The 17,442-nt window shown below is 45.9% G+C and overlaps 1 protein-coding gene across 2 annotated transcripts in view; it reads right to left on the bottom strand.

Annotated features, from left to right (window-relative positions):
* Positions 1–15,300, bottom strand: part of ZFP64 (ZFP64 zinc finger protein) — an 85,506-nt gene extending 70,206 nt beyond the window's left edge. Inside the window, exons 1-6 of one of the 2 annotated variants that reach the window (XR_016471863.1) lie at positions 15,170–15,300; positions 14,545–14,778; positions 13,221–13,382; positions 12,461–12,523; positions 11,351–11,602; positions 2,867–7,883 (exon numbers count right to left, since the gene is read on the bottom strand). Coding sequence is in view for 1 of the 2 variants with exons in the window: in XM_031616068.2 (XP_031471928.2) it covers positions 6,583–7,883; positions 11,351–11,602; positions 12,461–12,523; positions 13,221–13,382; positions 14,545–14,778; positions 15,170–15,221 (2,064 nt within the window). In the remaining variant the exon portion in view is untranslated. Of the gene's footprint in view, positions 1–2,602; positions 7,884–11,350; positions 11,603–12,460; positions 12,524–13,220; positions 13,383–14,544; positions 14,779–15,169 lie in introns of those variants that run through there. The other variant, XM_031616068.2, reaches the window with a different exon arrangement.
* Positions 15,301–17,442: the final 2,142 nt, after the last annotated feature.

Genomic DNA, 17,442 nt, shown 5'->3' with positions numbered 1-17,442 from the left:
GAGGGGCCGCAGACCCCCTCTCCAAACTGCCGCCCAAATTATTTGCTTTTCTAAACAATTCCTTATACTACAACTTCCCTTCGTCTCGTTTAGCATCAGCTGGGCAACGTGTTCATCCGTTAGAGCTGAACTACAGAACTCACCGATGACACCGCGCTCTCTTTTCCATTTAATCTCCTTCCTAAAAGCCACAACAAGCGCTTCACAAGGCCAGTGATGAAAGCACCTCTGAGCTGGATCGGCACTGTAGGACCCTAACCTGCATCATCCCCTTTGGTCCGGAGCCACTCAACAGAGTGCAGGGCAGTCGGAAGCCAGGCTGCCTTTCCCCTGCCCAGCACATGGCCCAGCCCTGCTGCACCTGCACACAGGGGGCTGCAGCAGCCGCACGTCTCCATGCAGCGGTGCAGAGCACGGCGCTGCTGCCAGCTCCCATCTGCACACAGTCGGTGCTCCCTGCGCCCTCCGCTGCAGCCCTGCTTGCCCCTGCGGCCCCAACGCTTTGAACTCCCGTCCTGAATCCCAACGAATTCACACAACCGGGAGCCGTTGACACTGTACTGAACTTTTGGGGCTGGCACGGCAGTTAGCAACTTATTAATGCCGGACCTTTGGAGGAAAGTTCTCACTCACCATCCATTATAAAGAGCTTTGTCAAACTGTAACCATTTTGATTTTACTACAATCGCCCCTGGAGGAGTTGGTGAAAGTTATACCAGCTGTACATTTATTTTACTGTTTTTCCTCCCTTTTTTCTGATCATCAGTCTGTCAAGGCTATCAAGATTTACATTTAAATGTAAAACTGGACTGTCCACCAAACAGCCTTTGAAGCTATTAGCTGTGAAAGATAATCAATTGGGAATGGGCCCCCGCAGAGCACTTTTCAAGCAGAGTCATCACCAAAAAGCAATTTTGCTGGCAGGCTTTTAAAAAAAAAAAAAAAAAAGACAAAAAGAAAAAAAAGAATCACGAATATCCCTGTCCAATAAAGTTATATCCATGGCTGATCTATGTGGTTTTACCACTAAGGAGAAATTAACGTTGTTTAGGAACATTGATTCACACGTACAATAAATCAGGAAGTTTTTTAGAGGGAGCAAGAAGCAAAGGTGGGAAACATCCTTACAACCCCATCTGCCTGCAGAACCAAAGAGACGAGCACTAAGCAGTACACGGGTCCTGCTGGAGCTTAAAAACAAGTGCATGGTCAATACCTCTTCTGCTTTACAGCTATCACACGGCTGCTCTGCCACAGTGCCACCATTTGCAGCCCCTCTCCCTTATCAGAATAGAAAAGCATGCCTCACAAAGAACTCTCATCTGCTAATTACGTCTGTTCTGCACCGCGCAGTTCAGCTCCGTGCATTCCCATTCTCCCCAGTTTCCCTGTAGGCCACGATGGCTGCGCCCATCCCAGCACACACTGCTCACCATGGAGGTACTGCAGCTCCTCAGCCTCACTGCACCCGTCAGCTGCATCACTCCTCTGGGGCAGCCAGCAGCACTGCTCCCACCAAAACATATTCATGTCACAGTAAACAGCCCGTAAGCAGAGACACCTTTTGGAAATACAGAGCTGCATCTGTGTTAAGATGCGGGGGTGGATAATTTCCTTTAGAAGCTGACATCTAAAAAGGTCCAGGGATTTCCAGCTTCGCTACACTTCCACTTTGTGAGCAGAAGAAAACTGCTAGAAATCTGTCAGAGCTGCTCCGTGCAGTGCTGCCTGCATTAACCCTCTGCTCCCTGCACAGCTCCCACAGGAGAGCAGCGCCTGCAGGGCCACTGCAGCTCTGTGCAACTCCTTACACACACAGCCCCAACTCCTGAAGCTGATGGAAGAAGTTATATCAGAGCATTCAGCAGCATCACAGCAGCAGGCAATGGGACCCACAGCACTCCAATACTACAGGGCATTAAAAAACCCTTTGCTTTGTCTCTTTTTGTCTTTTTTTTTTTTTTTTTTAAACCCTTTCCTACAGCATTGTGAAGTCTCTAGAAGATGAAAGACGGCCATGTAACCAAATCTCGTGTGCTTTATGAGCCCGTCCCCATGTCTGGAACTGGAATAAAAGCAAAGGCAGAACTGAATATCTGAGAGAGAAGGAAGCTTTCCCACTCAGATTTTTAACTTGCAATGATACCTGAGCTGTTATTTCCTCAGGTCAAACAGAAACTTCTGTTGCCTACTGAAAGGTCATTTGGGTAAGTGAGAGGAGACATCAGTTTCTCTTAACAATATTGGTTTCTCTTCTCAGAATTTGACCAGGAAGGCTGAAGGTTCTCCACGTGGAGATGCAGGCAGCCAGCAGGGCTCCCAGCCATGGCCCTGAAGCTGCAGAGAAGCCTTCCTGCTGGGGATACAACGATGCATTTACAGACATCAGAGCATCACGTTGCAAAAAGGATGACAGACCATACAGGCACAAATAAATAACGCAAAGGTCAGAAATACACATTACACAAAACACGTATCTAAAAAGGGAAGGTTTGGGCACGCTTCCCATCACTTTTAAAGAACAACTTCAAACCCCACAACAGAAGGTGCTTTCCGCTGCAGTCAGATAACAGCAATAAAGAGAGCGCTCTGCCAAAATGATTGGGGAATACTCTGATGGTAATTTTTTAATTGCAAAGTTGATGTGTTCCACACACGTTTGGTCTCCCCCCAGACCTCACAGAATGAAGCCAAGCCCTCATTTTTTCCCATCCCATCCCCCAGCAGCGCTGCCCGGTGCCCCCCCAGCACCACCCCACACATGGGACAGATGGGTGCCAAGACTGAGCAGGAATGTGCCATTTTGGTGCAAATGACACTTAAAGGATTTATCAAAACCACATAACACTGCTCACACTGACCAGACCCAGGTGCTGCTGGTTTCCTGGCACAGCTCAGCGCCGTGTCTTTCTGTGGACACAGGAGCACGCAGACAGCCACACAACTAAAGGTGGTGAAGGCCAAATCCGTGTTCTTCCTGCTGCATGCTTCTGCCTCACACAAGCAGAGGGCAAGCACATTCAGCAAGCACTGCAGGGAAGCAGCCTCTGCCCATGTGATGCCTGGGGCTGGTTTTAAAAAGAGCAGCGTGGAGTAACGACTACGACAGAAAACAAGTTTGGAAGGGCAGAAAGACAGAGGGCTGCTCACCTGGAAGCGCACGCACACCACAGCTTAGTTAGCTGTGAGCTGCTAACATTCGTGCTGTTTGCTCAATTTCTTTATGCAGTCAGAGACACTCAGAAAACAAGGAGCTGTAACACCCTGTGATTCTCACCTGGGATCCTACAAGCAGACTGCTTAAAAACGACAGAGTTTGTAGAGCAAAAATAGCAGTGAACGTGTGGAAGGAACATACCGTGGCCTATTTAGTTGTACACTTTGCTCCCGGGGGCAGCTCAGTGTAAGCATCACCCATTCTGTGCAGTGTCAGTGTGCTCCCAGCCAGCAGCCCGCTTTGCTCGCTCTGTGCAGAGCACATCTTGGTGCTTACCAGGCAAGGCATGGAGATCCTGAGGCAACAGGAACAAAACCCATCAAAATATTTTCTCCTGGAAAGAGACAAGTTGCTACAGAGCTCCGTGGCTGTTGCAGAGCTCTGGGAGGATATACAATTTATTTACCACGTGCCTGAAAGCAAGCTCCACAAGAGACACTTGTTATGAATTACCATGCTCTCTCAAGGGACAGATCTGTTGATAATATGAAGAATGTATTAAATGAACTTTAGAGATTAAAACAATCTGCTTATCCCAGCTCCAGAGCACAAAGATGATTACTGTCAAACACATAACAGAAAACTGAAAATTGCTCCCAATTCAGCCTTGCTTATCACTTCTATTTTTTGGGGGTGAAGGGAGGAACTCTAGATTGTTCACTTAAACATAATGCAATCAGCTGAACAATGCTGAAAAAGCAGCACCAAGTTTTGTCTATTCATTCACACCATTTGTTATCTTTCCTGTTGATCTCAGCCACAGGCAGGAGCAGAATGAAGGCTAGTCTTTACAATATGACAAATCTGCTGCTTTCCCATGTTACAAGGTAAACATGTCTTTTTTTTTTTTTTTTTTTGAAACTGAACTGCAGATAAGAGAACTGTGCAACATTAAGTGTGACATGAGACTGAAGATGAGATTTCTGGATGTGCTGCTGCACCCCCTGAGCACAGGTCTGCTGGCCAAGTGCAAACCCAGATTCAGTGCAATTCCAACCAGCAGCTTTGTGAAAAATGTTTTCTATATTTCTTGCACTGTACTGCAATTCTGCAACTGCAAAATATGTACAGACCAAAACCAATCATCAGGGAGTCAAAAATTATCAGTTTGTTAAATTATGAGATGGTAATTCTGCTTTGTAGGATATTAACAGTAGAAAACTGTACTTTTTAAGTGAATGCTTACGTCTATGCCTTCTGAAACTTGTAAAAGTGGTTTCTGAAGTATTTTTTTACCACTTGTACCCAGGAAAGAGTTAAAAGTAGAGAACTGTTTAACAGGAGGGATGCCATCCGGGAGAACAGAGGGCACTCTGCATTTCTCTGGATCGCTAGCACCACCTATAGTTGATACAAAATATTTAACGCAGGAAACCCTGCCCAGGAATTCAGAGGTACCCAGGAGTGAAGGAAAACCAACCTTAGGCTACTGTTTACAGCAACTGCTGGACCAGGGCACAGAAACTGTGCACAGCCCGATGGTTTAAATCATGCATGTACACATGCTGATGCTTGGAGACAGGTTAACAGCAAAGAACTGCTGCTGTGCCACACATTTTAATTCAAAGACAGCACAGGGCTAGGAAAGAAGTCTTTAACGGTACCTCTAATTAAGCATGCCCGAATCATCTCCCCCTAACTGACTGTGGTCCACTCTGGCACCTGCAAGTGGAAGGGGACACTGCCAGGCAGCTCACAAGTCCAAAAACATTGATTATTTGGAAAGTATTTTTCCTCTGTTCTAGAAGAGCTGAATTTTGAATGAAAGGTTAGGCAAACAGAATGGATCTCCAAAAATACTATTTCTCATCAATAATGAAGACATCATTACTGGAAAATTCAAGTTTCAGCAACCTTTGAACAAAAAACACATTTTCATGAACAACCTGTACTTGCAAGTTATGATGGAATTTTCCTATCTATATGGTGGAGCTGAAAGCCTTCACTGTACACCAAGTCCACCACCCACAGAGGGAAGCAGCAAGGAGCACCTCCCCATAGACAAAATAAAGGCTGGAAAACAAAACAAAAAAAGCAAAAAACTCAAACAAGACCAATTCAGAAAGTGGCCCTAATTATATAATCTTTGTAAGTTTCCCAAGCACGTTTCTAACATAAAGCAATCACTCAATGTCTTCCACTAGCAAATACTGTAAAATTTGCCTTGACTTTGATTCCCCAAGAGGGAATCTCAGAGCTAGTTTTGATAGCAGCCTCTCTCCAGCCCTCATGCATGTTAACAATCGTCCTTGGGATGCTGCCTGGCTGTGAAACCATCCTTCATTTCTGCAGACCCAGGGACCTATAGAGCTGCCTGTTTCCCCAAGCTGAGAGTCTGTTTTCAGCTGGATAATACTGCAGTGATGGTATCACTGGCTACAAGAACACCTGTCAAATAGGACTAACGTGTAATACAAAACACAGCCCAGCATTCATTCTGGATATGCACATCATTTAATGCTAAATTACTATCTTGTGAAGCAATGCTGGAGTTGCAAACCTTGGATTAGAATCTTTTTATTTGATGTTTTAATTGAATGAATTTGCTTTCTTCCTTTTTCCCCTCTAACTTGAAAAGAACAGTGCCAAAGTGGAACGGACTCCTTCCGCCCATGCAGCTTCAACACATACCAGCCAAATAAAAACAAAACTTAAGCAGCATTTGTAAAAAATATATTTGTGGTTGTTCTGTTTAAAACACAGGTAACTCTGACACAGATCATTGTGCCACATTAAGATTTCCAGCAGTGACCTTGCTGACAAATTTAGCGATTTCTGATGAGCAGACAAAATTCTTTTGCCTTTTAAAAACAATTAACTTGGTCTTCTGCATAAAAACTTCCAAATCAAGCATCACATGCTACCAGCTTCTACTGATACTAAGGAATAGGTCACATAACCTACGCTGGGCCTGCATTAGTCCTGGTTGTAGATATTTCTTACAGATCAGCTACCAGCCACATCCAACCAATGCACACACAGCATGCGATTGAAACAGGCCTTACTTGGAAATATACTTTGGAGTGGCTTGGACCACCTGTTTCCTGCATCTTTTTGTGTATACAGGAAAGAAGTCTGATGTGAAGATAATTCATCATAAGGTGATGTTTTCTTACTTTAGCCAGCACAATATGAGAATCACCTTCAGGGAAGCTTACTGCTTAGTGAAATATGTAACAGATTTTACAAAGGACACATCCTTCTATTTCAATAGAGGCGTATAAATACACGGACCTCTTTTCCACATACAAGATGCATGTTTCCATGTACAGACAAGTAAGATGTTTATGTGAGTATTTGGCTTTACAGGACAAGTTCTGTATTTGCTTACAGCCTATGCATTTCTGCTGAAATTTGCTTTGTGGCTAATCTGGTATGGAGTCTGCTGGACACAGTAAAGCTGTATGGGCTCCACTCTGAATGATGGAGTAGGTCTGCTTAGGGGCTTCTGTGTGAGAGGATGAAGAGAAAATGGGAGGAGGGGGGGCTGAAGTGGACACTGTAATGCTCTGACCTCCATCACTAACCACAGTCACTTCTGTTGCTCCTTCTTGTATCAAAGCATTAAGGCCTTCTAAGTCAGCGCAGCTGATTCCAGAGCTGGCGATGAAAGCTTGGTTTCCTGAAGCCTCGTGGCCGCTGACAGTGGCAGCAGGAATCAGAGTCTGATGTAAAGCAGTTCCATCACTTTGGTCATGGGTTGTGAGAAGAACTGCTGGCTGGGCCACAGGCCCTGCTTTGCTCTGAGAGATGGGAGGCGGCGGCGGGGCCAACAAGCTGACCTGGCCCAGAAGCTGCAGGCGGCTGTTGGCAGAGAGCTCCTCCTGATTCTGGCTGACTAACGCAGGGGGCACAACGTTCACTGAGGCAGCCTGAACTATGCTGTTGGTCTGAGGGACCTGGTGACCCACAATGATCTTGACCCTTCCCTCATTGTATGGAGAAACCTGAGCAGCCTGAATGGGGACCTGGAGGTGACTGACGGTAATTGGGGCGCTGGCCTGTCGACTGGGATCCATCTGGAGCTGCAGAACAGCCAGTTCATTATTTTTAGATCCACTGTACATACTGTGCTGCTTCTTGTGACTCCTAAGAGAATCTTCTCGGACAAAGGAAGCGTCACACAGATCGCACTTAAATGCCTTCTTGGCATCTAATTTGGCAACTTGCCTGGAGCCGCCTTGCTTTGGCCTGTCTCCTTCCGTCTTCTCCACAGTTTGCTTCTTGGTCTTGACTTTGTCTCCATGAGCTTTCCTCACGTGAGTCGTCAGGTTACTCCGCTGCTTGGTATCAAAGCTGCAGAACTCACATTTGAAAGGACGATCTTTGCAGTGAATTCGCTCATGCACTTTCAGAGCTGCCTTGTTGGAGCACGAGTAGTTGCACTCTGAGCACTTCACTGGCTGCTCAGGCTGATGAGTTCTTATGTGGTGTCGAAGGCTTGTTTTGTTTCCACACTGAAACTCACACTCTGGACACTTGAGAGTATTTTCCATGCTGTGTTTTATACGAATGTGTGATTTCAGGTTTCCCTTCATAGCACACCGAACCTCACAGTACTCACATTTGTAAGGCTTCTCACCAGAATGCACACGCATGTGCCTTTTCAAGTCCGAGTTGATTTTAAATTTAGCAGGACACATCTGACACTGGAAAGGAGCATCTCCTGTCAACAAGAAACACATTTCAAATTACAGATGAGACACAGAGATCCATTTTTCTCCTTGAAACCAAGGCTACAGTGAAATATGTACAGTTGATTTGTTCTAAATATCTGTAACCTTCTAATATATTTTCAAGACACAGGGAATGTTAAGAGCACGAGATTTATCACCTGGACTGGTGTATTTGTGTGCAGACTCTCAACAGAATGCCCGCCCACACTTAGTATTTTTATTGGTATTTCAGGTAATCTCAATTTGTAGTTCGTTTTGCTTGTAAAACTGTTCTGTACTAAATACTGTAACACTGCTGTATTTTTGAAATCTAAGAACATGAACACATGCATACCTCGGGCCTGAAGTACAAGATCTGCAGTGAGACTTCTGGGTTAGTTTTGAGCCCAGGTAAGTTTCAGGCTACTACAGAAACAGAATAGTGCTGAAATCCCATGTCCATGATACAGGGAAGTGTATGGACAATGTCAGGAGACTGCAGCACAACTGTGCTACGACAGCAATACAGAAATGGGGGACATCAAAGACACATACAAGAAGCTAAAAAAGAGAAATGGGAGACTACTATGGACTACTACTACTAAATATTGGTATTTGCATCACAGCTAATAATATTCTACAGGTTGAAGAAAATCCGATATCACTTGTATCCATGCAGTATTAGTTCATATCCATGCAAACAGACATATAAAATATTCATAACATCATAGTTTTTATGAGAGTAATCCTGACCCCAAACTTATTTAGCTGAAAGTCTGGCCAAATCCTTAACTGCAAAAGCGTGAAAAAAAAATAACATAATGATCAGCAGGATTGTTAGCAGCCTGCTCATGTCAATACCTACACAAATAACTGCACTGCCTGGATCTAACCTGCTGCTGGGCAGCCCCCTGATTTGCAGACCCACGTCACAACATGTGTGGCCAAACTAAGCTGTACATCCACCCATCAGAATGCAGTCCATTCCACAGTAAAGAACACTTACGGGTACTAAGGAAAGTAAATCAACCCAAAGCAAATACCCCAATCCTACTGAATAACACCCCTCACCTTTTCCTTTACTTGAATTATGTGGTTTTCTACACTATCCAAGCATAAAGTTTTCTGGCATAATTTTGAAAAAGTGAGTATTACTGGGTGCTAAGATGTGCTTGGTGGAGGGAGGAGGAAAACAGTATGTTTGGTTCAAGTGTTCTTCTTCCCTACCAAACTGCAAATAGTTAACTTATAATTTTTTTTATAGAGCTTGTAATAGCTGTATAATCTTGCACAATTTGCTTATCTAGCTGCATGTCAGTGTTAGCTGCATATTTTTCACAGCACAGTTGGCCACAACTTGATAATTCCTGCATCTGTTTAATAATTTAAATACATGGTGTATTATCTATATCAAAGAGATTTTATTCAGGAATTTTATTCACTGTTTGCTCATCTAGTTTATTTTACAGCCTCAGCTGCATAGTCAGCTACTGAATTCTTATCTGCATCACTGATGAAGGCACAGTATATATATTCAACAAGTTAATTCTTACACACTGGGCAGCATAATATAAGAAAACAAATTAATAATTGTACTGAACATAGCAAAGCATGTTTGTTCTTTTAATTTAAAAAGTGGTCATCAGTCATTACATCAGTTTCTTATGAACATGTTCTGTTCATAAGTTATTGATGCCAACAGAACAGACAAAAAAAAGAATGACAGATCCTGTAATTATTGAGACTTTTTGTACTGAAATTAACAGGAATCTGCTCTTTAGATGACCAGTTCACCAAGTGATGCCATGCAGATGATCCAACCCCGAGCAACATAAATGACACTCACCTCCTACAGAATAACTGATTTTATCATAGGAAGGAACATATTCTAGATACCAGCCTTACTTCTCCCCTAAACTTGGCTGTGTAACAGCTTTGTAACCTAATAAGGATGAAATCATTACTTTCTAAATTCTTGCATTTCCATTTAATTGATCAAAGAAGGAATTTCTATAAAACAATCAAACAACCAGTAAGGATAAAGCTTCAGAGAAATGGTAGAGACAACCAAACTGAAGCCTTGACTTGAATCATTTGTTTGCTTAAGAAGCAATGGACTGACTTGCCAAAATGAAGAAAGGCAGCCTGAAATTCCAGTATTTAACACCCCAAGAAGAGTATCACGAGCCTTCAGATGTTCTCCCAGAGCCAAGTTCAGAGCAGTTCTGTTCAAGTGCATAAACATGTACACACACACACATTCTTACATTACATGCAGGAAATGCAAAGCCATATTCTCTAGCTACTGAGGTTACTAACATAGGAGATAACTTCTCATAAAACCCCATACTATAACTGACCATCATGTTTTCATGTGCAGTGACAGAAAGAAAGGAACTTGTAAAGCAGCTGCCTGACAGTCCTGCCTGTTCCATCACAGCAGATCTGTGAAGTATAAAAGATTCTTTTCTGCTAGAGACAGATTGATTTAACCCTCCCCTCCTTCACAATACACCCAGGATTTATTTCTTTTATCTACTCAAAATAAATCCCATCTTTCACACAACCGAACTAATGTTGTTTAGTACTTGAATTCAGAATCAGATGCAAGATAGGTTCAAAGCTAATCTAGTAATCATTGAACCATAACCACCTTGCAGCTAAAATTCACAGAACTAATCAAATACGTAAAGGACAATACAGAAACTAAGACCTGGATTAGGTGAAAAACAGCATACAGAGAGAAGTGTACAAAGAGAGTTGTACAGCAAATCTCTCATAGGAACAGCCTATAAACGTGAAATCTGATCAAAAAGAAGCAGACAAATGGGTTAAGTATAAGATGACACAATGTCTATAAGCCTGGAAGCTAAAGCTTTCTATCCACAGAGTGAATACGATGTGGGCAGAATACAGTTCCAGCTGATCACACTCCACTGTTAATAACTATCATCCTGCACACGTAAGGTACCAAAAAGAAAGGTCAAAAAAGGTGCAACTTAAATTACTAATTACTAGCAAGTTTACTGATGAAAGAAACGAAGTTATGCAGCCAAAGCTTCCACTGATGTAAGTGGCTGAATTGCAATTTTAAAGTTCAAAAAATAATTTAATTATTTCTTATATGGTGGGCCAGACGTGAGAGACACAGATAAGACCCTTGATGCTCCCAAGGATCTAATTATTTACTGATCCATTAAGCTCTATTAAATTAAGAACACCATAATAAGCAGTTCCAAAATCAAAAGAACAACTACCAAGAGTCAGACCTGTCTTCCAACTGCTTCTATATATTTTCAGAAGAACTGTCTTATCCCACTAGGTTATATTCCAAGGAATTCACAGCAGCCTGATGCCTCCGTGCTTCTGAGAATTCAAACAGGCACTTCCTGGCACCTTGATGAGACCTGCCTGCCTTTGAAAAGTCTTCCCAATGGCCTCCAAACTTTTACAGACATGAATTTTGGTATAAGCTTACCCGTGTGGGATCTGAGATGTACAGTTAGCTGGCTAGAGTTGCGACTTGCATACGGGCAGATCTGGCATTTGAAGGGACGCTCATTGGAATGAATGCGCTGGTGCTTGTTGAGACTGCTGCTGTCAGCAGCTGCATAGTCACAGTGCTTACATTTGTAAGGCTTCACCCCAGTATGTGACCGCATGTGCATCTTCAGCTTATCTTTGCGACTGAAACATTTGTTGCAAACATCACACTTATGGGGCTTGTCTCCTGCAACAAACAGAACATCAAAACATGAAGAATTTTTGCATCATAAGGATGCTACTGAAAAACAAACCCCACTAACTAACCACTTCCAACCAGCAATACGATTTGTTTTCGAAAACTGGATATAGGATTTCAGTTGTCAGCCAGTCTGCTAAGGCTTCAGAAGTCCCTCAGGAACTTTCTCCCTGTATAATCAATGAATATACAGATGTTATAATTAAGAAATATACAGGAAAGTTAGGCTAAACAGGTTATCACACTAAAGAAGAATGGGCGGAAAGCTTACCCTTACCCGGGGCTCGCTGAGAAGACTCCAAGAGGAGCAATCTCCAGAAGAGATCCTTCCCCACTGGTAGTCAGCTCTTAAATGGGTCTAGGAGAGGTGCAGCCAGGCTCCACCCCTTCTGACAGCACAGGAGAATTGCCTTCACTGCACTCCCAGGGCTGACTGACTCACTGCTCACCTCAGGTGGTCAATCAGAGGTTTAAGCTGTGATTCATACAGCAGTTCCCATACACTCCCTCTACAACTTTGAAATCAGCCTTTTGAAGAAGGCAGGTAAACCACTGAAATAGCCTTTTGATATTGGGAACAAAATAGGTTTACATAGATAAACACGTGGTCTGCATCTCAGAGTTTAACTATGCCATATCTAGCGTTCCTGCCGTATAGCTGTGAGCACTAGGACCTATGGAGGCACATGGCTTACCAAAAAGGGGCCATTCCTCAGTCAATAAGAACTGCAATTCTAGAATGTACAGAAGTGTCTATTATAGCTAATTTATCTAGAGGTATGTCATTTTGGTAAGAAGCCAAAAAGAGAAAACCAACAAAAAGTAAAATAAAGCAACCATACAGACCTGTGTGTGTTCGCAGATGGCGTTCCATGTCCTTCATACCATAGGAAGTCTTGAACTGGCATCCTGACAGCAGTAAGATTAATGAGTGCACACCATTAAATTCATGGAAAAATCTAACAAAATACTAACAACAACAAATTACTGTATTCTTATTTTGTTTTTTCTCAAGAGCATTTTTGGTGGGCAGCTGCTTCCTGCATCACTTGTGTTGTAAAAGCAAATAAGCAAACCAACAGATCTATCATTACCTACACAATCAAAGCGTGCCTTTCAAGTGAAGACAGGCTTACAAGAGAAAGAGCCTCAACTTCTGCTCCCATTGATATCACAACTCATCTACATGTGTCTCCATATGTTTACTGCATACCGTGTGACTTTCACTTGTTAAGTTCTCCAAATACTTTCATTCTACCTATCCTTACAGACGTGCTACCTGACCCAATCACAGAATGGTTTGGGTTGGGAGGGACCTCAAAGATCACCCAGTTCAGGGACGGCTTCCACTAGATCAGGTTCCTCAAAGCCCCACCCAACCTGCCCTTGAACACTTTCTTTTCACATTCAACAGTGAGCAAAAATGTGACAAGACTGTCCTTATGTTGTGACGGCTGCAGACCTAGGCCAGTGTCTACACACAGCCTGCTGACGCACCACCAGAATACATCACAGTTCAGGACCAAAGCCTAGGACATGTGGAATCAATAGCAGAACTACTACTGATATCACTGGCAGTACATGCACAACACAGTCCACATCTTACCTGGATACCAGCAGTTCAGTTTCTTCTGTGTAAGAGAAGAAGTTGATTTTCTTGAACGTGCTTTCGGTGGTGTGGAGACGACAGCAGCAGCTGGAGGCTCACTGCTCTCACTGGGCAGGTATGTTTGATAGCCATGCTCAAAAACAAACTCTGGTGCAGAAACTAAACAGGTAAAACAGTTCAATTTGATAATATAAACTTGTCCAATCAGTAAATAATTTCCAATTATTTTCTAGTCTCATTAATTACGGGCACTCCATTCTGTACTGTTTTTATTCTAGTAAAATTTCTCTTCAAGACTTCCTATAAGTAGGGGGGCGAGGGAAAGGAGAAAGGTTTTTCTCTCCCTTGCTATCCTGCTATCAGCTGAAGACACTGCCCTGGACCTTTTATCACGCTAAGTAGGCCCACTCGTTTCCCTTTTTGAATCTTATCTGGTTGCTCTGTTAAATGTTCTGTGTCTTCTGCTGACTGTCCAGCTCCTTCATTAATAAAGTTCCGTTTGTTTTTTCCAACACTGGCTGTGCTACAGCCCAAAGGAGAAAAAAGAAAGCAGATTATTTACATGGCTAATGTTGTCAAAAAGCAGTGTGCAAACAAAAAAAGGGTCAGCCTCTTTCTGAACTGTATTGCTTTCAGCTGTTACTCCTAACAGGTAAAACTCTGTCAGCCCAGGCACCAGCTCTTAAGTCAATTAAAGGTGATACCCCAGAAGAGCAGAAGGATATCATAGCTCTCATTTTAAAGATGAGTAAAGAGGAAGCAGAAAAGTGGTTCAACCAAAATCCACACAGAGTGGATTCCTGGAAGCGAGCCCTGAATTTAGTTTGCTTCACTGCTCTTCCAGATTCTCTGTGCTAATCTATGTGGCTTAAAAGACCTGGACTTCAGTGACTACGTACAGAAGGACGAACCTTCATCCATGGGAGGAAATTACAGGTTTACTTAAACGTCTGCAGGCTCGGGGCTTCCCTTCCACCTCCGCAAAGGCGGAATTTTGAGCTCTGCTCTTCCTGCCCACCAGCTGTGGGAGCAGAGGTAGGAATGCAGGCTTGGGTTGGATCCTGACTGCAGCTCCCAGCCTGCTTCTCCCCACAGCACCGGATCCCCCTTCTAAGTGCTGACAGCTCTGCTCAGCTCGCACAACACGCGTACACGGCACACCGGGCCCCGGCCGCTCTAATCGCTATTTCGGCTGACAAACGAAGCCGGCCGCTGTCACCCCAGCACCAGGAAGGTCGCACACCACTCGTTTTTCTTCCTCCGCTCAGACGACCGCAACGCCAGGCGCGTCCCTACGGCGGCCCGGAGGTTACAGCGGTACCTGTGATGGTTTGCGTCTCCGAGGTGATGGTCCTGGTCGTGGTTTGCGCCGAAGGCACCGTTTCCTCGGACACGAACTGCACGGTGCTGGTGGCCCCGGCCGCCGCGCCGCTCAGCTGGCAGCCGCTCTGCTTGTGGGCCACGAAGGCGTCGAGGTTATTGAACTGCTGCTTGCAGAGGCCGCAGATGTGGATGTCCGGAGTGAGCTCCACCAGCACCGTGGTGCCTCCTGGAACTGGAAGCACAGCGGCGGGACCGGCAGCTCAGGCCGAGCCGACGGCAGCCGCTTCTGCTCGCCCCGAGCTCGCGGGGCGCCGCGGCCGCACGGCCCGAGGGGCGGAGCTGCGCGGGGACGCGGCGAGCGGCTCCCACGGCCGGGCACAGCTCACCGCGGGGATCCCGCCCGGCCCCGCCGCTCGGAGCCGCCCGCCGCCCGCCCGGCGCCCCCGCGGCCCGCGCCGCTCACCCAGATTCCCGGGTTCCCCCCCAGCCAGGTTCCCGGGCTCCGCTCCCGCCCGTTTCTTGCGCTACTCAGGTTTCGGGGCCCGCCCGGACCCACGCTCCACTCGGCTTCCGCCGCGCGGGCCCCGGAGCGCGCATAGCCGGCGGCGCGCGGCGGCACTTACACTGCACGGGGCCGGGGAAGGCCGGCGCCGCCCCCCCGCCGCCCGCGTTCATGGCGGCACGGCCCGGCACGCCGCCTCCGCCGGCCGCGAGGCGCTTATCGCCGGCGGGGTGCCGCCCCCCCGCCTCTGGGCTCCGGGCGGCCGAGGGGCGGATGTGGAGGAGCCGAGCATGCTCAGTGGCGGCTGCGCTCAGTTCCTGCCGCCGCCGTGCGCCCGGCTGCTGGGGCGGGTGGCCGTGCGGGCGCCGTGCACGTGGCAGCTCCGCCTGCCGCCCGGCGCTGCTCCGGCCGCGCGCAGAGCCGGGCCGAGTTCGGGCCTCGGTGCCCTGCGGGCCCTTCTCCAGCTGTGTTAGCCGTCCTTCGGACACTTCGACGGATTTCTGGCTTTGTATTGCGGTGCCCACAGCTGCAGGCGTTACTCGCGGTGCGGCCTCAGTGCTGCAGTAACGGCTGGGAGCCGCGCTGGTGCCGTGGGTGTCATTGCCAGAAGTACAGCTGCGTTTCCTACGCTCCCCTTCTTGCAGACATTGGCCTCCACGAGCCCTCAGCTGTCCTTCAGCCATGCTCAGGGCCACGGTTTAGTGGAGGGTTGTCAGGGCGCTATGGTTAGGTCATGGTTGGACTCAATGATCTTTAAGGGCTTTTTCAACCTGAGCGATTCTATGATTCCATGCTCACCCTGGATCTCAAGCATCCACCTATTGTATCTGCTTCTTTTATATGGCCAAATAAGAATCTTACGCCTGCTGAAGTTCCTGGAAAGCCTCTCTGGTTTTCTGGACGCAGGCCCAGATGTCCATTGCAGGCAGTCCTCGTGCTTAGGGGTGTAGAAGACACTGAGATGATGCCCTGTTTAGGGGGATTGATGGCATGTTGTGTGCTGAGTGCATCCTTCAGTTGCATCCTTGTTGCAGTGCTCTGCTGCAACAAACTGGCTGAGCCATTTGGGTGCCGTGGTTCTGCAGCACGGCAGTGCCTTTTATTTATGCCTTGCCTTATGTTTAAGTGCAGCTATGCAAGGACACTAAGTGGAGAATGGAAATTACGAAGTCAGATTATTAAATTCAGTTAGGTGCCTTTTGCTATTTGAATTCCACCAATCTGAAAGAAACAAATGCTCCATTTGCTTGCGGCCAGTGAAGACTCAGCGTGTGTCAGCTGAAGTCTCCCACATCCCATGTAGGCACGCTCTGCACCCAGCTCAGGCTCCCTTCACACGTGTGTTGGACACCAATATTCCCTCTGGGCTCTGTGGGCTCTGCCCAGCAGCAAGGAAAACACCTGGTGATGGTGGTAAGGCAGCTGCTGGCGGAGCAGAGCGAATGAACACAGGTAACTGAAGGTCACAACGTGGACAAACATGAATGAGAAAAGAAACAATATTATTTCTGGTATTTCCTCGCAAATCTGGTTTTGCTCCTAAAGGATTTTATAACTGAATAGATGTAACTGTGTATTCGTTAATGAATCCAAACGGTTTGCACAGGCACTATGATTTAGCAGAGGGTTGTTAGAGTTAGGGCACTATGGTTAGGCTGCAGTTGGACTTGGTGATCCTTGAGGTCCCTTCCAACCTGAGTAATTCAGTGATTCTATGATCCTCTGAAGATACCCAGAATTTCAGATGCCGGTTCATATTACAGCTGCAGTTTTACTTTCCTGGGAAAGCGGTGTCTGCCTGACGTTGCCGTTGACCCACTTTGCCAAAACAAAATAGCACAGCCACGGGCTGTTGGGGGGCCGAGATGAGACAAAGGGGAGCATCCCAGTTCTGGCCTTTGAAACCTGCTAGCTGTTCTGTAGCACAGTAATGCTGGGTGCAAAGATCAGATCTAGCTTGGTCTCATACGTGTTTTGAACCATTTTTTGACTAATAATTTTATGAATACATTCAAATGCTAAAGAAGAAGAAACGAAATGAACATCCCATAATGCACACTGAACATGGAACATTACTAGGAGCTGCAACATTTATTCAGAAACCCCCTTTCCTAAAATGATAAAAATCAAAGCATTTGCGTTGGCTCTGGAAATGCAGCTGTTTCTATGTTAGTAGGTGCCACAGCCATACCTGCATGGAACAGAAACAGGGATATGCTCAGTGCTGCTGAGACTGTTTTGGGAGTATATCCAAAAGAAACCACATCTCTGAGTAGGAGCAATTGACCCAAATCTATTTTTCCACAGTGCAGATTGAGCCGTGGAACTGAACGCTGACTTTTAACTCATTTTGCTGTTTTCCAGAACACCGTGACCCATTTCCAAACTGCCAGA

Source organism: Phasianus colchicus, chromosome 17, assembly GCF_987193195.1.
Source record: "Phasianus colchicus chromosome 17, bPhaCol1.hap1.1, whole genome shotgun sequence".
NCBI classification, from domain to species: domain Eukaryota; kingdom Metazoa; phylum Chordata; class Aves; order Galliformes; family Phasianidae; genus Phasianus; species Phasianus colchicus.
This window is presented reverse-complemented; position numbering and strand designations above follow the sequence as displayed.